Below are 25412 nucleotides of genomic sequence, written 5' to 3'. Positions count from 1 at the left end.
CCTGGAATAAACAAAGGATATCAGAAAAAAATTATGACCCTGGTATCAGTCAAAAAAAAACAAAGGGAAAATAATGTTAAAAACTAACAGGTGGGGTAATGTATTGAGAATGGGATGGTAGAAGAAATTAGGATTCTTCCTTTTATGTGTTACAAGTGTTTTGATATTTCTTCTTTGTTTAATCCCATATTTTATTTGATTACCAACAGAGTCCAAAGAATGCAAGAGGATAAGAAATATTGCTCAAGCCAAATGATTTATAAAGAATAGGAGGTGGGATTGTGACAAATGCATATTTATGATTGGCTTTTCGCAAGTGTTACAGTGAATATTATATGTGTCATGTTAGAAAGTTATGCTGTATTAATTCTCTTACATATTGTGTTAAGCGTAGTTTTAGGTTACAACATAATATTAAAATAGAGACTATGTACGTGGGGGGAGTTTTCTTTTTAGGAATGAGATACTCGCTTCAAGGAACACCTCAGTCTTCCAAAGGAGAGGAATTTATGGCTTCTTATCAGAAGAAGCTAATTTCTTCAGGCCTTGCTCAGACTCCAGGACGCCAGGGGATTAAAGGAAACAGTTGACATACAAATTCTGCTGGATACCCAAATCCAATCCTAAATGGTCTCAAATCCCAAATCCCGGATCCAAAAATGAGGTGGCAATGCTCGAGGAGGGGTTGGGGGCACTGAAAGGGGTCCTGGTGCCTCCAGGTGTGGGGTCAGTGCTCAGCAGAAGAAGCTGCCCAGGGACCCCTCGCCCCCCGCCAAATCCCAGCCAGGCGTAAAAAACAAAGTTCACTCTTTGAGGTTTCTAAAAGTTTAATGAGAGATAAAAAAGCTTTGGCTATAAACACATTCCAAGTGTCACTGTCCCTGATGATGTCACCACCCCGATGACATCACAGCAGTGACACCAATGTCCTGAAGCAGCCTCGGGGATGTCCTCCATGGCTCTTTGGCACTTCTCAGCCACCACACAGCCACAGGGGGCATCAGGGTCACAACAGGAGCTCCAGATGAGGGTGTCGATGTCCCCAAATGACCCCAGCAGGTGACGTGTGGCCAGGCAGTAGCTGGCCTCCCACAGCCATTCAGCCTTGGCCACCTTGGCCACCAAGTCCCTGGGGACATCGGGAGGCACCTCCTTTGTCCCCTTCAGGGTGGCCTCGACGTCCCCGAGCCAGCGCAGCAGCTCCCAGGGGAACACAGTGGCTTCGTCACACGCGGCCACCAAGTCCCCCAGCAGCCCCAGGGTCACCTCTGCCTGCTGCCACATCATGGCGACCAGCTGGCTGGAGCCACCTCGGCCTCTCCCGTGTCCTCTGCAATGTCCTCTTTAATGTCCTCTCCCTTGTCCTCGCCCATTGCCCATCCCATGGCCTCTCCCATGGCCTTTATTATGGCCTCTCCCGTGTCCCCTTCCACAGCCTCTCTGATGGCCTTCCTTACGGCCACAGCGGTGGCCTGGCCAGTGGCCACATCCCTGCAGGCGTCCCAGAGCTCGGTGGCCTCCTCCACCAGCAGGAACCAGCTGTGCACCAGTGCGGCCACCGGCCCCCACCAGTCGCTGGCCGCGCTTGTCACCAGGTCCCAGGTGACCCCTGGGGTGCTCTCATGGGTGGCCAGGGCCCAGCCCAGGGAGGTGACATCGCAGCGCCACCAGGTGACACTGACCTGGGCCAGTGTGTCATGGAGGAGATCGATGAAACTCTCCAGGGCCGGGTGAGGTACTTTGGGGACACAGCCAGCATCATGTCCCTGTCCAGACTGGCCGTGGTGGCCACCAGCTCGCCCAGGATGGTCACCGCAGTGGCCTGCTGCTCCAGCAACTGGGAAGGAGATGGGGAGGTGTCAGGGACCTCGTGGCACTTGTGGCCTCCTGCAGTGGCCTCTGTGCCCTCCCGGGGTCCCCTTTGTCCCCTCTTGTAAGAGGTCGTCTGAAGACCCTCACCCATTTGTCTGCTGATTGCCACAAGAAGGAAAACCCCCCCTGCTGCAGTTCCGGCTTGGAGAAGGCAACAGTGCAGGTGTAACCACTGCACTGTCACGGCAGCTGTTCCCAACGAGGCCTGGCAAGAACTTGGCAAGAATTTGGCCAGGACTTGGCAAAGACCCGGCATGGAGCCAGCACAGGGCAGCTGCTGCAGTGCCTACTCCACTCTCCACCCTTAAGCTGAATGAACTGTTGGGGTGACCCTGGTGGTCTCTCACTGCAGACCCCTCATCTGCCTCCTTACCACCGTGACAGACAGAGATCAAGAACCCTCTCCCCAAGGACTGAGGTCCCTACCACAGAGAGTGGAGGGGAGAGAATAACGACCTGTTCTTCTCCAGTAACTCCAATGGACTTATTCTTCATTGTGTTTGTTCAGCCTGGATGATTTTCAGTAGATTCACCTGTTCCCCCCACAGCAATTTCACTGGATTCTCATTGTTCTGCGTGTTCCCCACTTTTTTCCCTCTGTGGACTATAACTGGACCCCTGGGTTGGGCAGGACTTTGGAGACTCTCCCCAGCACAACAAGACAGATTCCCATGGTCTGGGCCCCTGAGGACCTCATCTGTGTTGGCAGCTATTCCCATCCCCCCTCCTCTCTCTCTCTCTCTTTCTCTCCTTTTTATTCCTTTCTGACCCCACTATGGCATTTATTGTTCTGGCCCCTAATAAAGGTGAATTTGTTGTGATAAAACTGATAGTCCCCTGCTGTTTGTCTTTTGCACTTTTGGGATTGGCTAATGAACCATCATGACACCCCGCTACAAGCAGATCGTGACATTAAATTGGCGTCACGGCCAGGATTTCTGTCCAGGCAGAAGGTTACAGGTGGAAAAGCACCCACACTGTCTTCAGAAATTCACAAAGAATCTCTTAGTGCAAAAGTTTTATTGTTGTTATGTGTATTTGGACTGTCTGGGTAGGAAGGGACAACTTGAAGAAACTAAGCAGAGCCTCCCAGGCAGATTTTGTCTCTTCACCCACCCAGGGAAGCGAAGGGTGGCACAGTGACGGCCATGTGCTTTGCTAACTTAAGTTTGTATCTCCCTGCCGTGGTTTTGGTCCCTTCACAAAATGAGTAATAACCTTAATGATAAGGCTAAAGTTGAATTTTATGCTCTACGAGCTAAATACAATGCCAAACCTTCTCCAGGAGGGGAGGAACGGGCACAAAGTAATTGGTTTAATTTGGATAATATGGTTGATAGAATATGTTCTTTACAACATGATACAAAATTTAAACTGGGCAGAAATAAAACCATCTTATGCTCAGTTTTGGGAGTTTGTCTTATGGCAGCTGTAGAAACTCGCTTCAAGAGAAGACGTGAGGAAAATGCAGTAACAGACTCCCTTCAAAACCTAGTTGAAATTTTGCAAAAACAATTAGATGAAGAAAAAAATAAAAGTAATTTATTACCAGCTGCCCTTAAAGAGGAACAGATTAAAAAATGCAAAGCTCACCAACAAACTAAAAGAAACAGGAAAAGGAAACTGTTGCAGCATTTTTGAGAGAAAAGAGGACATGAGTTATGAGATTTGAGCTACTCCAGTCTAGGCCTCAGATTTGGGCCTTGTGGGCCTTCAAGCCTCTGACGCAGTTAGAAATTCAGAGCTTGTGGCGCAGATAGAAATAGTATTAAGGTGTGATGGGGACCACTGGGTTGTCTGGGTGTGAATTAGTATAGGTTTTATAGTGTAAGGTGTAGGCCGTTTTAAGGAAAAGGTAAACAATGTTAGCCTACAAATCAGAGTGTCTTTGTTTTTGTAAACTATGTGGAAGCTTATATAAACTACCACCTTATCTTGAATAAAGGGAGAATGCTTGATTAACCACATTGGTTCGGACCTGCGTTTGTCTTGTCCAGCTTTCCGTTTTTCTGACATTCCCTGGCTTTTAGTGGCGCCCGAACAGGGACTCAGGAGGCTCCGAAAAAGGCTCCCAAATTACTTTTAGAGTAACAGGGAGCTGAGTCTGAGTCGCGCGACGAAAATTCAGGTCCAAATCGCCTCATGGTGACGGGGCCGGGATCCCAAATTCACTTTTTGTGAACAGGAATCAGGTGGAAGGGAGCAGAAGTCTCCAAACTCCGAATTGGGCCATTTCCCAATGGGAGGAAAAAGACTTTTCGCAATGTTGTTTGTTTGCGAGATTCCGTTGGTGCAGTGGGAAGACCTCGGCGTTCACAAGGGACCCGAACGGCGGGTGTGGACGTGGCCGGGGCCGGGAAGCTGGAGCGGAGTTGCTGCCTTGCCGAAGAAAAGCGAGAGCAAGGCAACCCGCGGAGGTTGGAGGTAAGCCGCGGAGAGACGGAGAGGGTGAAAGTTCACCATGGATGGGGATCTGCAGGCTTCCATGCGGCTGCTTTTTCATATTCTCTCAAAGAGAGCTGAAAAAGTTAAAGAAGCCGATTTAGAGCAGTTGGTCCTGTGGGCAAGAAGCAAAGGCAAGCTGCAAAAGCCTTTGCTGATTTTTAGTGAAACCGAATGGCAAGAGTTGGGGCAGCTGCTTTGGGACGCAGTGATAGAGGGCGGAAAAGACAAGAAAACACTGTTGGAGCATGGAGGCATTTGGAAGAGAGTTTTACATACCCTGCAAAGCATGCCTGTGGAGAAAAAAGCAGCGGAAGCCGCGGTTCAGGCATTTGAGCAACCCACATCAGAACAGACAGAAGTCCAAAAGCCATCTCAGGTTGAAAAATTCTTTAATGTTTGTAATATGCGTCCAGTGCGAGGGCAGAAAGCTCCAGTCAGTCTCTCTGTCAGGGATTTTGTAGCTCGTTTGGAGGGAAGCGCAGAGCCAGGAGTGGGGCCGGCCGACACGGGACAGAGCGGACGCATGGCCGGGGCGGAAGTGTGCTTGCAAGCAGCGGATGTTAACAGCTCGGCGGTTCCGTGAAGTGAGGCAAACCAGGAAGTGGCCCCATCGGGTCCCTCGGGAGGCGGGGAGACACCTGAGGAGGCAGGCGGAGTTGGTGACGAAACAGGGCTGAGTCAGGAGGAGGAACTCAGGGGCGGAGATCAAGGCGGAGACCACGGCGGAGACGGGAGCGGGATCGCAGAGACAGTTACACAGACAACAGCAGCGCAGACCCCCGCCCCAGGCAGCCCCCACCCCACCACTTCCTCCAAACTCCGATTCCGATGACTCAGAGTCAGACCCTCCTGTTGTCAATTGTAGCAGGAACAAGCGATCACAAAACAAGATACAAAGGCAAGAAAAAGTTACAGAAAGCCCTTCCTCGTCCCTTGCGGAACGGGTTGGCAGAACTAAGGCAACGGGCTGTGGCGGAGAGCAGCAGGGTGCGGCGGTGAGCGCCGGCCAGCCGCCCGGGCGGACCGCTGAGCAGCAGGCAGAGCGGGGCCAGGCAGAGCTGGGCCGGCCGGCACCGAGCCTGAGGCGGCCCGGGGTGGAGCGGACTTCGGCCAAGAGACAGAAGGCTCCTTGTTGCTGAGCAACAGCGCGAGGAGGGAGATGGGCATTCCCGGGGGCTCGGCCGCGCTGGAATCGGAGCAGGCGGGGCGCGGCCGCATCAGGGGCGTCTCCTCTCCCGTCCCCACAGTGACGCAGCAAGGACGGGAGCGAGACGGCGCCGCCCCCTCATCTCCCCGCAGCACCCAGCAATGGCGGCGGAGACGCTGCACAGCCTGGTTGCCACGGTAACGACAACCCCTAGAGCAGCAGTGTCACCGATGGCGAGATGGCAACACTACAGCAAAAATTTCAACAGCATTTTTCCAATTCCTTGCAAGAGTCAGAAGACGCAATGAAAAAGTATAGCAGTACCGATTGTTTTCCAAGATACCAAGAAGGATGGACATTATGCAAATCAAAGTTATTTCAAATACAATGTGGATGAAGATCACTGTAAAAAGATAGAAATGTTAATAATGATTTAATTGCCAAAAATGTCTCTGAAAACAAAGATTTGAGAAAAGTCAGTCAGATGGAATGTTGGCATTGAGTTCACAATTTCTGTTTTTGAGTTTTTATAGATAATAATATAGGTAATGATGATTTTTGAGCTTTATAGATAATAAGATAAATGATGATTGTCAAGTTTTGTAGGTAATGATAAGTAGTGATTGTTACTAATGTTATATGAACGCTTTAAAAATATTGTCTTAAACTATTTTAAACATTTCTTGTTGATAGGTTGATCATATAATGTAAGTTGTTTGATTTTTGTGATAAGAATTATTATTAAGATGTTAAAGTATTGAGGTGTTGTTTTAATATTTACAGTCGGTTTTTATATGTTTTATTGTCTTTCTAGGTGATTGATTGCAAGATGTGTTTTTTCAGGATCCTGTGTTTTTGATTTTTTAACTACTCATGTGTTTTCGTTATCCAATCTTTTATGCAGCTGCAGTTCATCTTCTTTTACAAATTTATAGTCCAAGTTTTGGTTCAAGATTTCAGACTTCAAATTTTTAGATTTCTGAAGAAAAAGTTTGTTGTATTTAGAGAATTTTTGTCTTGAAAGAAATTTTAGACAGGTTCAATTATTTGATGGTTTGATAAATTTTTAATAATAAGGTTTTTTACTTATAACTGTTATTTCTAAGACTTTTGTTTTAAACATATCCTCCAATTAGAGTTCGAGCTCTGGCCAAGCTCTGGCTCTACGTGGATGGTGTGGTTGACCCAGGTGTTTCCTGCATCAAAAAGTATTCAAGTCCTTTTGGCTTGACAATTTGACCATATAGGACAGCTGAGCCTCAAAAGGAGTTTTGGAGAGACATGATCCGGACATGTTTTATCCAAATCTCTGTTGCTTTAAGGTTTGTCAGCTGCGGCAGACTCTGGGATGAGAATTTGATAGTGTAGCACTTGGTAACTGTGATTTTATATGTAATATTAATTTTTTATTATCTGATTGATTTTTATTTGTTGTTAGTTTCTTTACTATGTGCATTGTTTTGTTCTTGATGTTTTTTCATGTTTATAACAAAGATGTTGATATTTCCATTTCTTCATGCAAGTTTTAGGGAACAGAATTGAGAGAGGACCCTCCAGTCCCTGTGGGGGTGTTGGGTTTGTTTGTATTTTAACAGGTGCAGAATCTCGATGGATTTCAGTGAAGAATGTGGAACTTATTAATTGCAAGAGGGCACTGATCTCTCCACAAGTGGATCAGAGGATGCACAGCAAAAGTGGATTGTGCAAAGATTTGTGTTTCACCCACAGAAGATCATGGGCTTTGGGTTTTTTATTTTTTATAAGTGTGTTTTTAATGATGTTATAGAATTTTTTGCTAAGTTTTAATAAGTTTTAGTAATGCCTGTGATTTTTCTGTTCATCTTGCCATTGTCTTTCAATGGCAAAAGAAAAAGAGGGAGGTCCCAACGTGGATCAACAGCAATCCTGTTTGAGTGAGTGTTTTTACCCATCCAACCAAGAAGTCTGGGCAAGACAGATGCTTTTGCTGCATTGATACGAAAAGGCAGAGACAGAATTTTTAAAATGGATGAAAAAGATACCGACCCGCAGTGATAACAACGTCAGTGACAACAGTTTGCCTGGAACATCCCGTGATGAATCCGGTTCTGATGAAAATTAATTTTGTAGAGTACAGAGAAATAAGTTGAGATATTATAAGTGTGAAGTTAGATTTATCAGAAGTTAGTGTATTAGAAGTTATAGTTTATGTTTAGAATTAAGTTTGTTTTTTTCATGTTAAACAGAGCATTCAAAAACCTGAGAAATATGTGGTGGGCCTCAACGTTTTTATTAAGCAGTGTTTTTATTGTTGAAGTATCTGGAATCCTTGACATTGATAAGAGAGAAAATATGTGGATCACTTGGGCCAAACAAACCAGGGAAGATTCATTCTGCCTGTCGTTAGCCACACCATCTAATCTCCTTTTGTACTTGTTTAATTGGAGTCTCGTTGGGTCCCATGGCAGTGTTCAAAACTTGGACCCGAGCTCAAATAAATCTAAATAGCACTCTGGGAGCGCAAGCTGTTGCATTTGTGCAAAACCTTAAATTTACTGATGACTACTACTTCTCTGTAGTAGTGGCCTCACTCTTTGCCCCAGGGGTCGCCTCATCAAAAGTGCTCACACAATTGAGAACTTTAGCCTGCTGGACTGGAAAACAAATTAATATCACATCTAAATTGATAAGTGAGCTTGCTGCAGATGTAGACGATACCCGTCATGCGGTTCTACAAAACAGAGCTGCAATTGATTTCCTTCTTTTAGCACAAGGACATGGGTGCGAAGAATTTGAGGGCATGTGCTGCATGAATTTGTCTGACCATTCTCAATCGATTTATAAACAGTTAACGCAATTGAAGGACAACATGAAAAAACTTACCGTAGTGGACACTCCATTTGATAACTGGCTCAATTCTTTAGGTTTTTCTGTCTGGGTCAAAGACTTAATTCGTTTTGGTATTGTACTTCTTTTTATCTTTATAGTTATTTTAATTGTTATACCGTGTTTTTAACAGTGTGTGCAAAAATTAGTTAATCGCACCTTCACTCCAGCCTGGGTAGCTCAAAAAGAAAAAGAGGGAATTGTTGCAGCATTTTTGAGAGAAAGAGGACATGAGTTATGAGATTTGAGCTACTCCAGTCTAGGCCTCAGATTTGGGCCTTGTGGGCCTTCAAGCCTCTGACGCAGTTAGAAATTCAGAGCTTGTGGCGCAGATAGAAATAGTATTAAGGTGTGACGGGGACCACTGGGTTGTCTGGGTGTGAATTAGTATAGGTTTTATAGTGTAAGGTGTAGGCCGTTTTAAGGAAAAGGTAAACAATGTTAGCCTACCAATCAGAGTGTCTTTGTTTTTGTAAACTATGTAGAAGCTTATATAAACTACCATCTTATCTTGAATAAATGGAGAACATTTGATTAACCACATTGGTTCAGACCTGCGTTTGTCTTGTCCAGCTTTCTGTGTTTCTGAGATTCCCTGGCTTTTGTTTATAAGCTTTTCTCTCTGAATTCCTGAAGAAGAAGAGCTCAAGGAAGAAGAGGCCTGTGAAGTAGGAAAATTCATCAGCCAGCTCCAAGTGGGTGAGGATCCATGCCCATCAGAGCAGCAATGAGCAGAAATGGGCACAGCTTTGTGGCTGCCCCAGCTCTGGGATGGGCCCTGGGCCTGGAGCAGGAGCAGCTCTGCAGGGCCCCAAGGCCGGGGCTCTTGTGCTGGCCTGGGCAGATGGGATGGCAGGAGGGGCTGCAGAGCTCTCAGCACCTCAGCCAGAGGGGAGCAGGGCAGCCAGGGAGCTCCTTTGGCCTTGGCCAAGCCCCTTCCCCCATGGTGGGGCTGAGTCCTGGCTGAGCTGCAGCTGCTGCTGTGCCCTTGGCAGGGGCTGAGGCCGTGGGGCAGTGCCCAGAGCAGCCAGGCCTGAGCGGAGCTGTGGGGCCAGAGCCGGCTGGGCTGTGCTGGGGAGAGGCCCTTGGTGCTGCCCAGAGCTCAGGGCAGCTGGCAGAGCTTGCAGGGAGCTGGGCTGGGCTGGGAGAGCCTGGCACAGAAACCATCAGTGTCCATCTCAGCCTGGCTGAGCGGGCAGGGGCAGGACTCAGCCCAGGCCTTGTGGGGCAGGGCCAGCGCCTGGGCAAGGCATTGAAAACAGGCAAGAGCCTGGGAGAGGAGGCTGCTGTGTGTCCTTGGGGGCATGGACAGAGCAGGGAGGGGCCCAGGACAATTGTCAGTGCCAGCCTCTGTCTGTCCCAGCCCTCGGCAGCCCTGGCTGCTGAGCTGGGGCTGGCAGCAAGGCCAGGCACAGACAAGGAATTGCTGAGCATGGCCTGCACTGGCCAGGGCTAACTGTGCCAAAGGCAGAGCTCAGCTGCCCTTGGCAGCTGCAGGAACACTCAGGAGCCCAAAGAGCCTCCATGGCTGGGCTGGAGACCAAGGCTGGAGCAGGGAAATGCAGGGCTGCTGCGCCATGGGGAGGGCATGGAATTCCAGCACACACCTCAGCTCTCTGATGGTCCTGGCACCGTGCTGGGCCCTGTTCCAGACTGGAGCAGGGCAGATGTTGATGGCACAGGAGCCCTGCGGGGCTGGCAGGGACCTGCAGATTGCAAGATGCTCTGCTCTCCCTCAGCTCCTCTCTGAGAGATCGAAGCCCAGCTCGGCACCTCAGGGCACAAGTGGCACTGCCTGTTCATGGGCACACAGCTGATGTCTGCCTGGAAAGGGGCACAGGTGTTAATATGTGTGCATTTCATATTATACAGGGACATTTTTATTATCTGGGTCACTTACACTACTTTTAAGAAAGACCAATGTTTTCCCTCTAGGAACAGGAATTTCTTGGAAGTGTATTGATGGGAGAAGAAGAAATATTGATCTTTCCATCCTCTTGAGTCACCAATATTCTGTTTATTGCATCATCTCCCTCTTCCTTCAGGCGTTCCCAGCTCTCCTGTTTAAATGGCCATCTCTAAGGAAATCTGTTCACTAGACCAGCTCAATCTATGTCCTTCCTGTTGCTCCCAGATTTCCTCTTCTAGGTGCTCTCTCGTCATTCAAGGTCCTCTCAACTGACTGGCTTCATGCTTTGAGCTTCACAGAGTTGTGCAGTCTTTCTGAAATTCAAATAAATATCACATTATTCAACATCTTACTTACATTTATATCTATCACAGAATTACCTTTTATGTCTTTGTCTAAAACAGCTCCTGTGCAGAAATTCCTTGGGGATAGGGGACATGTCAGATGCTGTGTGGACATCACAGAGAGCTGAGGGAAGAGCTGTGATTGTTTTTAAACTGTTCAAATGTTCAACTTGTGTTTGTTGGCAAGAAACCTCTCTGTGCCTCTGAGTGTCACCAGTCCCTGAGCCCAAAGGACACAAACCTGATGAGTTGTGGTTCCCACTGCAGGGGCACTTGGACCTTGGCTCTGCACAGGAGAGCTCTTCATCCACTTTCCCTCTTTTCCTCCCTCTGGGCATGGAGGCAGCTCCTGCCTTCAGCCTGTGACTCGTGTGTGCAAAGAGCAAATCAGGGCAGAATCGGGGCAGGGAGGGTTTGGGGGGACCTTGGGATCTGTGCTGGGCACAGAAGGTGTTTCCATTGCTCTGAGACTGTCTGCTGTGCAAAATGGATTTAATATCCAGCAGAGGAATGGCTTTTGCATTTGATGGAGCTGTGCCTTCCCTTGCCTTTGTTGGCTGGCAATAAATGAACATCCCTGTGTGTCTGGGGCAGCTCCTTCTCCAAGGAAAGCAGGTGGGAGTTGGAGCCAAGGAGCTGAAACCTGCAGGTGCAGCCTGGGCTGGAGGGAGCTCAGATTTGCACAAGGCTGCTCTGAGTGCCAGGGCTTGGATGGGGGAAATGGTGGGGTGAGGGTAGGGACAGAGTCTGATGGATTGTCAGCCACAAAGGGTCTTGATTTTCATATCTATTTCAACTGCATGAGGAGGCACTTGGATTCAATGTCAAGTGGAGATTGCACTTATCAATGTATTCATAGGAAAAAAAAAAACCCTAAACAGGACCTGAAAAAATTTTTTCTCACTGTCCTTTTAAATAAAGTGTATTCATTTTGAATACATGTCTGAAATCTGTCAAATCAACCACAAGAGATTTGAAAACTTAAATTATTCCCAGGGCTTCGCTTATTAAGGTGTTCTGAATGTTAATGAGCCCTGGGGCACTGAATTCCTGCACTGAAGAGCTGAAGGCTGAAGAAGCCTCTGGAGCAGTAAAATTCAGCAGCAGCCTCCAAGTTGCTGAGGATGTCAGCAGCCCCCACTGAGGCCATCCCTGCCCAGAGACCCTGGGGGAATGGGCAGACAAGGAGAGCGTCCCTGGGGCTGGGGCAGCAGAACTCAGAGGCACCAGCGGCTCCAGCTGGGAAATGGAGTGTGGGATGGGGCTGTGAAAGCCCTGCCTGGGCTGTGCCAAGCAGGACACACAAGCCCTGACCCCCATCCCCTAAAAAACTCTCTCAATGGGACATTTAAAAGGAATTACAACTGGTTCTGTCCTCTGAGTTGGATGCACTGAAGAAATACCAACAAGAGATTCTCAGGAGCTCAAAACAATAAAACATCCTTTCTGGCAACATAGAAGATAAGAGAAACTTTGGGAAAAGGTTTAATAGGTCATTAAATCAACAAAAAACATTTCTCAAAGCATTAATCCTCGGATGTAGGGAGTTTTGGAGGTGGAATCCCAGTTTTGGCCATGACAGGATGAATGATTTTTTCCTATAGGAAAGAGAAGTGCAAGTCCAAGTGTTCTGGAAGAAGATGAGAGGTGGCCACCCTTAGGCCAAGCCAGCCAGACCTGACTCTCCTGATACCTTTCGTCTAGGGGCTATCCTTGGACACAGGGCATTTTGGAGGTGGAATCTCAATTTTGGCTGTGGGTTCCTGGATAGGAAGAATTATTTACATTAGGAAGAAAAGAACAGAGCCGCGGTGTTTCAGAGGCACATGAATGCCAGCCCTCAGGAAGCCAAGGCCAGCCAGACTTGTCAGTCCTGGCAGCTTCTGTCTGGGAGCTGTCCTTGGATATAGGGAATTCTGGAGGCAGATCCTCAGTTTTGGCCATGGGTGCCTGGTGGAGGTGGATGGTTTTTTTCTCATAGGAAAGAAAAGCACACAGTCCCAGTGTTTCAAAGGCAGATAAGAGGTGACCCTTGGGTGGTCAAGGCAGCCAGAGCTGTTTCTCCTGGCAGATTTCATCTGGAAACAATCCTTTTACATAAGGAAATTTGGAGAAGAAATCCCAGTTTTGGCCCTGGTTCCCTGGAGGAGAAGGACAGTTCTCTCCCATAGGAAGGAAAGCCCAGAGCCCCAGGGCTTCAGGAACAGATGAGAAGCAGCCCTCAACATGCCAAGGTGGTCAGGTGGTCCCCAGGAGGCCCAGCCAGCCAGATCTGTTCCATGTTCCCTTGGTTCCATGGGACCCCACAGTGTCACAATGGTCTCCTTGGTTCCATGAGGCCCTGGAGTGTCACAATGTTCCCCTTGCTTCTGCAGTGTCACAATGGCCCCGTGCTTCCATGAGGCCTTGCAATGTCACAATGGCTTCGTGGTTCCACAAAGCCCTGATGTGTCACAATGGCCCCTGGGCTCTGTGTGCCCTCGCTGTGTCACAACAGCTCCTCTGTGACACTGTGGCTGCACAAGGTCACCATGGACCCTTGCTTCCTTGGGGTCTCTGAGTTTCACAGTGGTCTCCTTGATTCCATGAGGCAGCACAGTGTCACAATGGCCCCTTGGTTCCATGAGGTTCCGTAGTGTCACTGTGGTGTCCTTGGACCTGCATTGTCACAACTGACCCACGGTTCCATGAGGTTCTGCAGTGTCACTGTAGCAGTCAGAGGCCCTGCAAGGCCTCCCTGGCGGTCACTCACCTAAGATAAGAAATGCCTAAGTCACGGTGACTGGACCAAAGAAGCCCCTCTTCTGCATTCAGACCCTTCTTACCTCTCTGTAAGGCTATTGGTCGTATTCTTCTCAACTCTGGCAACTGGACAATTTCCAACACCCCAGTACCCCATATAAACACCCATTTCTGCCCAATTTGGAGAAGAGCTGTCACTGTATCCCTTCAGAGGAGCTGGCAATAAAGGACATCGCTGTGGAACCACATACATATTTCCTTTCTCTATCCCTGTGTGTCTGCAAGGATTTGCAAGCACAGAGCGAAATCACCAAGAGCTGAACTCACAGAGCTGAAATCACTCCAGAGGTGCTCGCTAAGTTGCCCGTGGCTGGGAGCTGAGCCGAGGGACCCAGACAGGCTGAGCCTGACAGCGCAGCGCTATCCGGGACACCCACGGCAGTGGCGGCCGGGGTTGGATGGACCCCTGGGACCCTGGGTTTCGTAACGTGGCCGCCGGAATGAATGGAGCACTGGCATCCTGGCACCCCTGAGAGCAGCATTCTTCGTGAATTGTTACTGCCTTGGACGGCTATGGCCCCTTGAAGGTAACTCCTCCTTTATAGAAGTTTTCTGAAGAGGCGTCCAATGAATTTGCATATCACTATCCTCAGGAGTTGGACGGCAGACCACCCACCCAGCAGTTCCTTGACCCACATTTGGCTGAAGAAGTGTAGGTTTAAAACAGCCTTTTTATGCACTTTTATCTTGGGTCCTTTTTTGTTTTTTGTTTTTACTGCTGGGGGTATGGAAGAGAACAAAACTGGAATGGGATCAAAATCTAGTAAATTAAAACGATCCCAGAACGAAAGAGACTTATCTTTACAAATTTTAGAAATCCTATCTGCTAACAGCTTTTCTTTCTCTAAAGGCAATCTTTCAAAAACTGACTTAAATTATAGAATAGATTATCTCCCAGTTTCCAGATACTAACACACACACTATTGGTTTAGAGTCATTTTGGGACACAGTAGGAACAAGAATATACGCTTTTCAAACTAATGAAAACTTTTCTGCAACTACGTTTCTACCTCTATTTCAGTCAATTACCAAAGCAGTAGAAAAGACAAATTCTCTGCAGCTTCCTTCTGCTGAGGAAATTCCACCCTTATCTTTCTCAACAGACACTGTCCCTTCAAATGCTAATTTGCCAGATAACATTCCTCTCTCAGTCCCTGGGACGGGGAACACAGACATTGTACCACCCCACCCACCCGCGGGGTCCGTGGAGCCCACCCATCCCTCGCTCCCCTCGGACGCGGCGAGCGCGGATTCCGCTCCGCGGTCCCGCAACACGCGGCGCGCTGCGCGCCCCGTGCCCCGCTCAGTGTTGGGCTGTAACTGTGTCCGTTTCCATCGGGAACGCCCTGCCTCACCCCAAAACCTCCGCGCAGCCACCGTGACTCCCCCAGCCCTGCAGCCGTGCCTCCCAGCCCCGCTGCGGCTCTCCCCAGCCCGCTCCCATCCCTGCCTGCCTGCCCGCCGCAGCCCCGCCGTGATGGCAGCAGCTCCCCCAGCCCCACCGCCTCCTCTGCCCCGCTCCTCCCTTGCCCTCATCCCCAAGCGCTGCACCCACCCACCCACCCTCAGCGCCCCCCGAGCGGCACCTCCGAGACCCCCACGGGGGCACCCCACTTCCCCACGCACCTCAGCCCTGCGCAGGCTGTGCCACAGTGGCGCTGCCATTGCCGCTCCACTGCTGCCTCCCTCTAGCCAAGCCCAGCCAGCTGCCCCCTCACACTCTGTCCAGCCCCCCACACCCCTGCCAACCCTCGCTCCAACACGCCCAACAAAGCGGAGTGCACCTCCTGCTCGCTCTCACTCCTCATCTGAGCACAGTGAGTCTGATAGTGACACAGAGGACACTGATCCATGGGCTCTAATCAAAATGGAAGTGACTCGGGCAGGGGATTGGGAACTGGCTCAGAGAATTTCTGCCTTCCCAGCAATTTATATAAAGGGGAAAAGAGGTGGAGCCACCACTAAAACAACGTGGGAACCGATCACAAATAAAGAACTGGTACAACTACGAAATATAGCCAAAGAACATGGTAGAAGTTCAATTTATTTTCAGAAATTTCCTGTAAGCTCTCTTTTCAGCACATACTTTGGTACCTCACAATCTTAAAAACATTGCCCACTGCCTTCTTTCCCCAGCAGAATACATGCTATTGGAAAAGTATTGGAAAAGATGATTCAAAACTTTATCAGACATCTATGCTCAAGACACAAATAGGCCAGATTTTACAGTCCAACAGCTGGCTGGAGAAAGGGATTTACAGAAACCCTGTGACCAAGCTAACACCTTACTTAAGGCAGCACTACAAGACTTGGCTATTGCAGCAAAAACCTCCTTGCTCCTTACCCCAGATGACTCTACCCCTACCCAACACTTCTCTAGTATTAAACAAGGAGTAGATGAAATATTTATCAAGTTTGTAGACAGAATTAAAGATGCTCTGGAAAAACAGATAGAGAGCACAAGAGGCAAGAAAAGAACTGTTGTGCCAGCTTGCCTTATCGAATGCAAATGAACAATGTAAAACAATTCTGAGGCCCTACCCTTGGGTACAGAACCCACCAGAGAGCAAATGGTGGAAAGCTGTACACGGCATTTGTCCTCTGAAAACACAGTGGCCCAAGCCGTTGCTAAGGGCATTGCAGAAGGAGTTTCTGGTGCAGTTGCAGCAGTAACTTCCAAAGACCAGGCCTGCTGCTATCACTGTGGGGAATTTGCACATTTTATAAAGGACTGTCCAGACAGGTCACCTACCCAAAACCCCCAAAACACCTACCAAAGACCCCAGAACCAGCAGCACTACCAGCAAAGTTCAGGAAACTTCCAGTGGAGCGCGGCCAGGCCCCACGCAAAGGCACCAAATCAAAAGCCATCCAGACCCAACCATGCATCATCCCAGGAGATCCCAGGCCACATGGAGAGGATCCAACCCACTGAGCGATACAGATGGGAACACGGTGCCAATTGGTAACTGCTCTGTCTATTGACTTTAACAATAAGGATGTTTATCGTGTTCCCACAGGAAAGCATGGGCCAAAAGGGTTTTTTTTTTGACATTTTAGTTATAGATGCCACTCTCCATGGCCCAGAGGAAATCTTTGTTGTTCCAGAAGTACAAACAGTGCACCCAGGACAAGAAATCTCAGTCCAGCTGTGCTGCACGGACTCACAATTTTTCCTTTCATGAGGAATTCTGATTGCACAAGCCTTTCTAGTCCCAAAGAATCACAGGGAACAGCTTCCTCTCAACCCTACAGCAATGTGGGCACAAGACTGGGTTCATACTGGGATCATACTGGGAAGGACTGGAACCATACTGGGAGTGCCTGGAACTATTATAGGGGTGAATGGGAACACCTGGGAACATGCTGGGATCATACTGGGATCACACTGGGAGTGACCGGGATGATACTGGGATCACACTGAGTGTAACTGGAAGTGACTGGGACCATACTGGGGGTGACTGGGAGCCACAGGGCCCATGCTGAGAATGGCCTGGGGGGGAACTGGGGGAACTGGCCCAGCTGGGGCTCAGGGTTGTTCTCCCCCAGGGCTGCCCCGGGTCCTGCTGCCACCCCCGGCCCCACAGAGCTGAGGGACAGGGGACAGCTGAGGGACAGGGGACAGGGACATGGCACAGGGACAGGGCACAGCCAGGGAACACGGCCTGGCTGAGGGACACTGAGCCCCAGCACTTTGGGCTGTTGCCCTTGGGCTCCCAGCACAGGCCCAGGGGCAGAATCCTCTCCAGAAACTGTTGTTTGCTTTCAGCTCTGCTCTGGAACATTCCCCAGGAGCCCCTGCAGTGGCTGCAGCCCAGCCGGGTGCCCGGGGCCACCAAAGCCGCTCCAGCAGTGCCCTCCTGCCCCGGGCAGGGCACGGAACACCCAAGGAAAGGCTCGTGCTGGGCTCAGGGCAAGGACAGGGCACTCCCCTGGTGCTGCCACGGGCACAGCAGAGCCGGCCTGGGCAAAGGATTGGGATCGATGTCCCATGGAATCCCCGCAGGGAATACTTCTCATTGCACTGCTCTCATTGGATTGGTTATCAATTCCAATCATTTCCCCATGGAATTCCCATGGCAGTGGGTTAGGGAGTAGGTCCATCCATGGAATTCTCACCTGACTGGGATGAGACTGAGATCTGGCCATGGAAATTCCATGGCAATGCCTGCATTCCCAAGTCCCCCATTTCTGAATCCCCCATTCCCATAGGAATTGCCCTTCCCCTCCTACACCCACCTTTGTGCTCCAGAGCCCCCCAACCATATCTGATGTATTTTGGGGGCCTTTCCACACAGGTGTGCCCCAGGTAATGCTTCATCTGCTCCACCATGATCCCTCTGGATTCCCAGCACCTCTGGGATATCCAGACGGCACTGTTGGACACTGCAAAGCTCCTGGATTACAGCACGAAGGAGATGAAATCCCAGCCCTCGTAGCCGTACTGGTGGGATCCATGGACGCTCTGTTGGACAGGAGGTCACAGCTGGAAACCCCCTGCACTGTGTGGAGACCTGGGAACGAGGAGAGAACAGACCCATGGAGACATGTCCCAGCCCCAGGGAGCCCCTTGGAACTCCCTGGATTCCCATCCCAGCCCCACAGATCCCCCCCATCCCCAGAGATCCCATCCCAGCCCCTCAGAGTCCTCCATTCCCACAGATCCCAGCCCAGCCCCCGGCTCCCCCCACTGCCCCTGCTCTGGTTGTACCGGCCCCGTCTCCAGGTCACTGTCGGCCACGGGCCAGTTCCTGTCCTTGAGCAGGGTCTGGATATCCCAATATCCCAGCTCTGGCTATCCCAATATCCCAGCTCTGGCTATCCCAATATCCCAGCTCTGGCTATCCCAATATCCCAGCTCTGGCTATCCCAATATCCCAGCTCTGGCTATCCCAATATCCCAGCTCAGCTCCCGCCCCCATCCCAGGTGTCTGTGCCTCCATCCGGCCCCGCTCGCTGCCGCAGCGCTCGCAGAGGGTCCCGTCCACGTCCCCCCCAAACAAGGACAAGGGGGACCCCCGGGCCGGGCTCTGACAGCGCCACTTCCAGGAACTGCAGGGAGTGGAGAACTGGAGGGACATGGAGATTTGGGGGAGCTGAGGGGGCTGAGAATTTGGGGTTCCAGGGGGGGCCACAGGCCAAGGAAAAGGGGGACATGAAGAGATGGCAGAGCTGGGAAGGAGGTTCAGGGGCTGAGAGCCAAGGAAAGGGGGTGCAGGGACTGGGAGAGCTGGGATGGGGTGTTCAGGGAATCCTGTGCCCAGGAAAGGGGGTGCCAGGGCTCCTGAACATGAGGAAAGGAGGGGCTAGGGGCTGGGAAAGGCAGGAATGGGGGCCCAGGGGTCCCAGGTAGGGAAAAGGGTGGGGCTGGGGGTTGGGAGAGGCGGGGGCTGGGAACAGGTTGTGTTGGTGCCGGATAAGGGGGTGCAGGGGGATCTCAGTGCCGGCCAAAGGGGTAAAAGGGTGTCTTGGTTCTCAGGAATGGGGGCGCAGGGGGGGTCTCAGGGTCACGGAAATGGGGGGGGCAGGGATGGAGAGGTAGAAGGGAGTTCCAGGGGTCCTTGAGCCCAGGAAAGGGGAGTCCAGGGTTTCCCAAAAAGGGGTACCAGGGTGGGGACACCCGGGATGTTCGGGAAGGGGGAGTTCAGAGGGTCTCTGGTTTTGCACAGAGGTGGGGCTGGGGGCTGGGAAAGGCAGGAATGGGGGTCCAAGGTGTTCCAGGATCAGGCACACGGGAAATCTAGAGGCTGGGAGCAGGGAAAAGGGGAGCAGAGGGCCCTGATGTCCGGAAATGGGGGATTCAGGGGGGTCCCTGTGCAGGATAAGGGGAGCAGGGGGGGTCCCGGTGCCGGCAATGGCGATTCAGGGTCCCGGTGCCGGGGTCCCACTTCCCCCTCGCCCGCCAGGAGCGCCCCCAGCCCCAGCGCTGGAGCCACCGCGCTGCTCCTCCTCACTCCCAGTATGATCCCAGTATGATCCCAGTAGGATCAGTCACCCAGGAGCTGCTCCCAGTATGATCCCAGTACAGCCCAGTCACTCCTGGCATCCCCCCACCCCTCTCTGCGTTCCGACCTGTCCCGGCTCCATCCCCGCCCCTCCCGCGGCTGCGGGGAGGAGGAGGAGGAGGGAGGAAGAGGCGGAGCGGCAGCGGGAGCAGCAGGAGGAGCGGGGAGGATGAACCGCGGGGCTCCGGCTCTGCCTGAACTCGCAGCACCCCGGGAGCATCGCCCCCATCCCGCAGGTGCCCGGGCAGGGGGAGCTGGCCCCAAATATCCCGGGGCTCCCTGGGTTTGGGGTTTTTGGGGGGATGTTTGGAGCTGGCGGGGCTCCAAGGCCGAGCCGCAGCTGCCCTCGGGGGGACATCGGGGGTCCCCGGGAGGTGTTTTTGGGGGGTCCCGGTGCGGGTGGCGGCAGAGCCCCGGCGGGGCCGGGGGGATGCGGGTCCCCCCGCGGTGCGGGTTGGGCTTCCCGGCCGGGCCCTCCGAGCTCTGCCGGGGCCGCGTGGGGACCGCGCGGGAGCGGCGGGAGCGGCGGGGGGACCCCGGATTTGGGGAGCCCCGGGAGAGCCGCGGCTTCCCTGGGCGGGAGCGCAGAGAGAGGAGAGCCCCAGGAGCCCCAGCGGGGACCCCGAGAGGGGGGACCCCTGGCAGTGCCGGCACCCGGCAATGGGGGTGCTGGGGCTGGAGGGGCGGCATGGCCGGGAAAGGGGTTCGGGGGTACCGGGGCCGCCAGGGGCTGCTCCCAGCAGGTGCCCAGTTCCTACCCCTGTGTGCTTCCAGTTTCCTGGGCACTCCCAGGATGAGCCCAGTCAGTCCCAGTATCACCCTGGTCACTTCCCCTCGCTCCCTGCAGGATCCCTGTTTCTCCCAGTATTAGCCCAGTCATTCTCAGTCATTCCCCATTATGACGCTATTTGCCCTCAGCAAGTCCCAGTTGCTCCCACTTTTCTCCAGTGTGTTCCCACTTCTCCCAGTTGCTCCTAGTATAGTCCCAGTCACTCCCAGTATGATCCCAATATGAGTCCAGTATGATCCCAGTCTCCCCCAGCAGGGCCCCAGTCACTCACACTTGCCCCCAGCATGGTCCCAGTTGCCCCCAGCACATTCCCAGTGGCTCCCAGTGTGGTCCCAGTCACCGCCTGCATGTTCTTAGGTACTCCCAGTACATCCCAGTTGCCTGGAACATTCCCAGAGTCTTTGCCAGGCACTCCCAGTTACCTCAGCATGCTTCAGCTGCCCCCAGTTTTATCCCAGTCACTGCCAGTACATCCCAGTTGTCACCTGCATGACTCCTGTCATTCCCAGTTGCTCCCAGTTGCTCTCAGTGTGTGTGCATTTGGCTCCCAGCATGGGCCTGGCAGCTCCCAGTAACCCCCAGTCAGGGTCCCTTGGCACCCACTGTAATCCTAGTATGATCCCAGTCACTCCCAGTATGATGCCAGTGCCCCCCAGTGTGATCCCAGCTGCTCCCTGTCAATGCCAACATGACCCCAGTAACCACCAGTATGATCCCTATGACTCCCAGTCTCTCCCAGTATATCCCAGTCACTCCCAGCATGCTCCCAGTCCCTCCCACTTCCTCCCAGTTACTTTCAGCATGATTCCAGTTGTTCACAGCCACTCCCAGTCAATCCCAGTATGATTCCAGTCACTCTCCATGGATCTGGCTCCTCCCAGTCTCACCCAGCATGGACCCGGCTGCTCCCACTGTGATCCCAGTATGATCCCAGTTGCTGCCAGAATAGTTGCAGTTGTTCCCAGTTCCTCCCAGTATGATCCCAGGTGTCCCTAGAATAGTCCCAGTCCCACTCAGCATGGTCCCACTCACTCTCAGCTGTCCCCAGCATGGTCCCAGCTGTTCCCAGTGTGGTTCCAGTCCCCCCAGTATGGTCACAGACACTCCCAGTATATTCCAGTTGGCCCAGTAAGGTTCTGGTGATCCAGAATGATCCCAGTCTTTCCCAGTTACTCCCAGTTGCCTCCAGCATGATCCCAGTTTCTGGCAGTTGCCCAAAGTGTGGTCCCAGTCGCTCCCAGTATGAACCCAGTTTCCCCATTTGTGGTCTCAGTCCCCTCAGCACGGTTCCAGTACCTTCCAGTTGGTCCCAGTTGCTTCCAATGTGTCCAGATTTTCCTCCCAACATGGGCCCAGTAGCTCCCAGTGACCCCCAGCCAGGATCCATTCACACCTGCTGGAATCCCAGTGGCTCCCAGGATGATCCCAGCTGCACCCAGTCCCCCCCAGTATGGTTCCAGTCACTCCCAGTATGATTCCAGCCCTGCCCAGAATGACTCCCTGTCACTCCCAGTGTGGGCCCAGTTGCTCCCAGTCACCTCCAGCATGGTTCCAGTCACAGCCAGCACACTTCCAGTCATTCCCAGTATGATGCCAGCCAGTTCCAGTAGGATCCCAGTATGAATCCAGCATGGGCACAGCTGCTCCCATTATCATCCACTGTGGTTCCAGGTTCAGCCATCCAGGGTTTTTTGGTGGGATGTTTGGAGAAAGAAGAACTGCGAAGCGGAGCGGAAAAGTCCCCTTGGGGGGATTCCTTGGAGCCCCGGCAGCCCAGAGCAGGGAAGAGGGGGAGAAGGGAGCCCGGGAGCCCAAACAGCCCTGGCACCCCTGAATGGGGAGAGCCAAGAGGGGGGAGCTTTTGGGATTGCTGGGACTCCCGGCAGCCTGGGGAGGGCGGGCAGCGAGGAGAAGGGGGACCCCCAATGCAAGTGTGACCCCAGCAGCTGGGACAGGGGGGAGCCCCGAACAGCAAAGTGGAGGGAGCAGGGACGGGGAACTCCTGGGAGGCTTTTTCAGGGCTGGATCTCGGTGTTTGGGAGGTTTTTATGGAGCCCAGGTGGTCAGGGACTTGTAGAGATGGACTGGGACAGAGGGAGCTTCCAACTCAACGTGCTCATCCCTTGTTTTCCCCAAACCAGGATTTCCCATTCCCAGCCCCTGGGAGGCTGCGAGGAAGAGGAAGAGCCTCTCCTTGTCCTTCCTCCCCCAGGGCAGGAGCTGAGGATGGAGAGCAGGGAGGACAAATCCCCGCGGCAGAACCTGGTGGAAGAGGCCGTTTTGAGCTGCTCCACAGCGCAGGAACCCGACGGGGAGGAAAAGCCCCGGAGATCCCGCACGAGGAGGGGCTGCAAACGCAGATCGCGGGGATCTGAGGGGGAAAGACCCACCCTGGGCCGGGGAGGCGGCCGGAGATGGAGCCAGAGCTCGGAGCTGGGGGTCCCTGAGCAGCTCCATGATGGGGAGAAGCCCCACAAGTGCTCGGAGTGTGGGAAGAGCTTCAGGACGAAGTCCGAGCTGATTCTGCACCAGAGAACCCACAGTGGGGAACGGCCCTATGAGTGTGGGGAGTGTGGAAAGGGCTTCAGGAGGAAGTCCCACCTGAGAAATCACCAGAGGATCCACACTGGGGAAAGGCCCTACGAGTGTTCCAAGTGTGGGAAGAGGTTTCAGACCAGCTCCTGTCTCCTCCAGCACTATCGGGTTCACATGGAGGAGAGGCCCTTCTGCTGCCCCGACTGCGGGAAGGGATTCAGGGATAACTCCAACCTCACCAGGCACCGGCGCATCCACACTAGGGAGAGGCCCTACGAGTGTGGGGAGTGTGGGAAGAGCTTCAGCCGGAGCTCCCACCTGTTTTGTCACCAGGTGATCCACACTGGGGAGAGGCCCTACGAGTGTTCCAAGTGTGGGAAGAGGTTTCAGACCACCTCCCATCTCGTCAAACACTATCAAATTCACAGGGAGGAGAGGCCCTTCTGCTGCCCTGACTGCGGGAAGGGATTCAGGAAGAACTCCCACCTCACCACGCACCGGCGCATCCACACTGGTGAGAGGCCCTACGAGTGTTCTGAGTGTGGGAAGAGCTTCAGCCACAGCTCCCACCTGATCAAGCACCAGAGGATCCACACTGGGGAGAGGCCCTACGAGTGTTCTGAGTGTGGGAAGAGGTTTCAGACCAGCTCCAATCTCCTCCAGCACTATCGGATTCACACAGAGGAGAGGCCCTTCCGCTGCCCCGACTGCGGGAAGGGATTCAGGGACAACTCCACCCTCATCCAGCATCGCCGCATCCACACCGGAGAGAGGCCCTACGAGTGTGGGGAGTGTGGGAAGAGATTCTCACAGAGCTCTCACTTGACCAAACACCAACGGAGGCACCGGTAAGGGAAGCCCTGCGAGTGCCCCGAGTGCGAGAAGAGCTAAACTCCATCCCCCACTGGAGGACCCACATTGGGCACAGCCCTGGTGACCCACATTCCCTGTGATCCATGTTGGGAACACACTTGGCTGCTTCTCCTTTTGTGTTGACCTTCATTTTTTCTCTTCTCAATCTCTCTGCGCTCCAAAAGCCAAGAGGGATCGATCTTTCACCTCAAAACCACTCACATCCCACTGAAAACAACTGAATTTTAAGCACAGAGGCTCAATCCCTCTTCAAATTGTTTGTTCCCAGCTCAAAAAAAACCTCAATCCCACACCAAACTCACTCGAATCCACAGCTGCAGGGTGAGATGGCTTTGGGAGGAGATTGGGAGAAGTGGTATCCCAGTTTGGAGCGGTGAGATGGGGATTGTGTGGGGTTGGGTGGCTGGGATGTATTTGATAGCAAATAAAACTTACAGACTTAGTGATTTCTTTGCCGTTCATCTCCAGTCCGTGGCAGTTGTGTTTTTCAGGGCACCACCTTCTCAGCTGTTTGTGTTTGTGTCCTCCTTTCCCTCCCACCTCTCTTTGCCTGCTCTGTTTCTCTCTCTGTGTCTCCCTTGACCCAGGGGACCTCCAAAGACCCTCCCCCAATTTAATTTCCTCAGGGACCACCCAAGATCCTTCCCTGATTTAATTGAATCCTCCTCTAATTTAATTGCCCCCTCTGCCCCCAATGACCCACTCCTGATTTTTTAATTATTTAATTTCCCAATTATTATTTTATTTCTTAGTTCAGGAGCTGAAGTTATGGAGGCCAGCAGTGAAATGTCTCTGTAGGATTTTGCTCCACTTGGCTTTCAGCCCCTTCTCAAGAGCTTTGCCTTCGAGGGCAAAGGGAATGTCTTTTCCTGGCTGGGAGCTGAAATTCCAGACCTCTGGAATGTGCGCAGGGCCATATAGACTGGGATCAACCAGAGATTGGGATCAAATATGCACTGAGATCCTGTGGTCTAGGATCAACTAGGGACTGGGATCAATTAGGGACTGGGGCCCTACAGACTGGAATGAACTGAACTGGGATCAAATACGGACAAGGATCAAACATGGACTGGGATCCTATGGACTGGTATCAACAAGGGACTCGGATAAAATAGGGACTGGGATCCTACAGACTGGGATCAAATTGGGACTGAGATCATATGGACTTGGATCAGCTGGAGACTTGGATCAACTACGGACTGTGTTCAAATAGAGACTGGGATCAGATGTGGATTGGGATCCTATGGACTGGGATCAAATATAGACTGAGATAAAATTGGGACTGGGGTCAGATATGGACTGGGATCATATGGACTGGGATCATATGTCTTGGGGAAGCTCAAATAGGAAAGCCTTATAAATATGACTGCCTGGCAAAAGGTTTAGAAAATACAGAGATTGAGATGGTAACAAGTTGTGACATACCAAACAGTAGTCACTGCACAAGTAGAACACATTAGCACAGACAGGATGAAGACAATCCCCCCTTCTGGTTGAACAATGCCCTTACCTACAGGTAGGTCCAAGGGTCAAATGGACTGTTGGATCTCACCCCAATGTATGGTTCATCCCACACCTGTAACCCTCCCCTGAAGCATCAGGAGTCTGTGACCCCATTGGCCCGAGTCTTGTTCCAGCCCACCTTGAAGCCCCTGACAAGGAGTCCCTGAGGAGCCAGACGCTCTCTTGGAACTTCCCTTCTCTTGGAACTGCCCCTCTCCTGGAACATCCTCTTGGGATCCTCTCTTATCTCCCTCTACCCCTTGCCTCTCCCTTCCCCCACGCCCTCGGGCCTGCCACGGGTCACGTCTGGTGACTCCAAGCA

General features: G+C 52.2%; 1 protein-coding gene, 1 long non-coding RNA gene and 1 pseudogene across 3 annotated transcripts in view; 1 reads left to right on the top strand and 2 right to left on the bottom strand.

The window, feature by feature from the left end:
- LOC140680878 (uncharacterized) overlaps positions 1 to 24029 on the top strand; it is a 150670-nt gene extending 126641 nt beyond the window's left edge. The window contains exons 1-2 of one of the 2 annotated variants that reach the window (XM_072919765.1): positions 19527 to 19625; positions 22321 to 24029. In XM_072919765.1, coding sequence (XP_072775866.1) covers positions 22406 to 23566 — 1161 coding nt within the window. In that variant the 5' untranslated portion in view covers positions 19527 to 19625; positions 22321 to 22405 and the 3' untranslated portion in view covers positions 23567 to 24029. Of the gene's footprint in view, positions 1 to 19526; positions 19626 to 22320 lie in introns of those variants that run through there. The other variant, XM_072919763.1, reaches the window with a different exon arrangement.
- Positions 1 to 25412, bottom strand: part of LOC100230077 (uncharacterized) — a 674623-nt pseudogene that overhangs the window by 639978 nt on the left and 9233 nt on the right.
- Positions 10327 to 16892, bottom strand: LOC140680934 (uncharacterized). The gene is made up of 2 exons (XR_012052280.1): positions 15011 to 16892; positions 10327 to 10552 (listed from the first exon to the last, which is right to left on the bottom strand). It is a non-coding gene; the product is annotated as an uncharacterized lncRNA (long non-coding RNA).

The sequence above is a fragment of the Taeniopygia guttata genome, chromosome 30 (genome assembly GCF_048771995.1).
Source record: "Taeniopygia guttata chromosome 30, bTaeGut7.mat, whole genome shotgun sequence".
NCBI classification, from domain to species: domain Eukaryota; kingdom Metazoa; phylum Chordata; class Aves; order Passeriformes; family Estrildidae; genus Taeniopygia; species Taeniopygia guttata.
The sequence above is the reverse complement of the archived record's forward strand: the minus strand, read 5'-3'. Positions and strand labels throughout refer to the sequence as shown.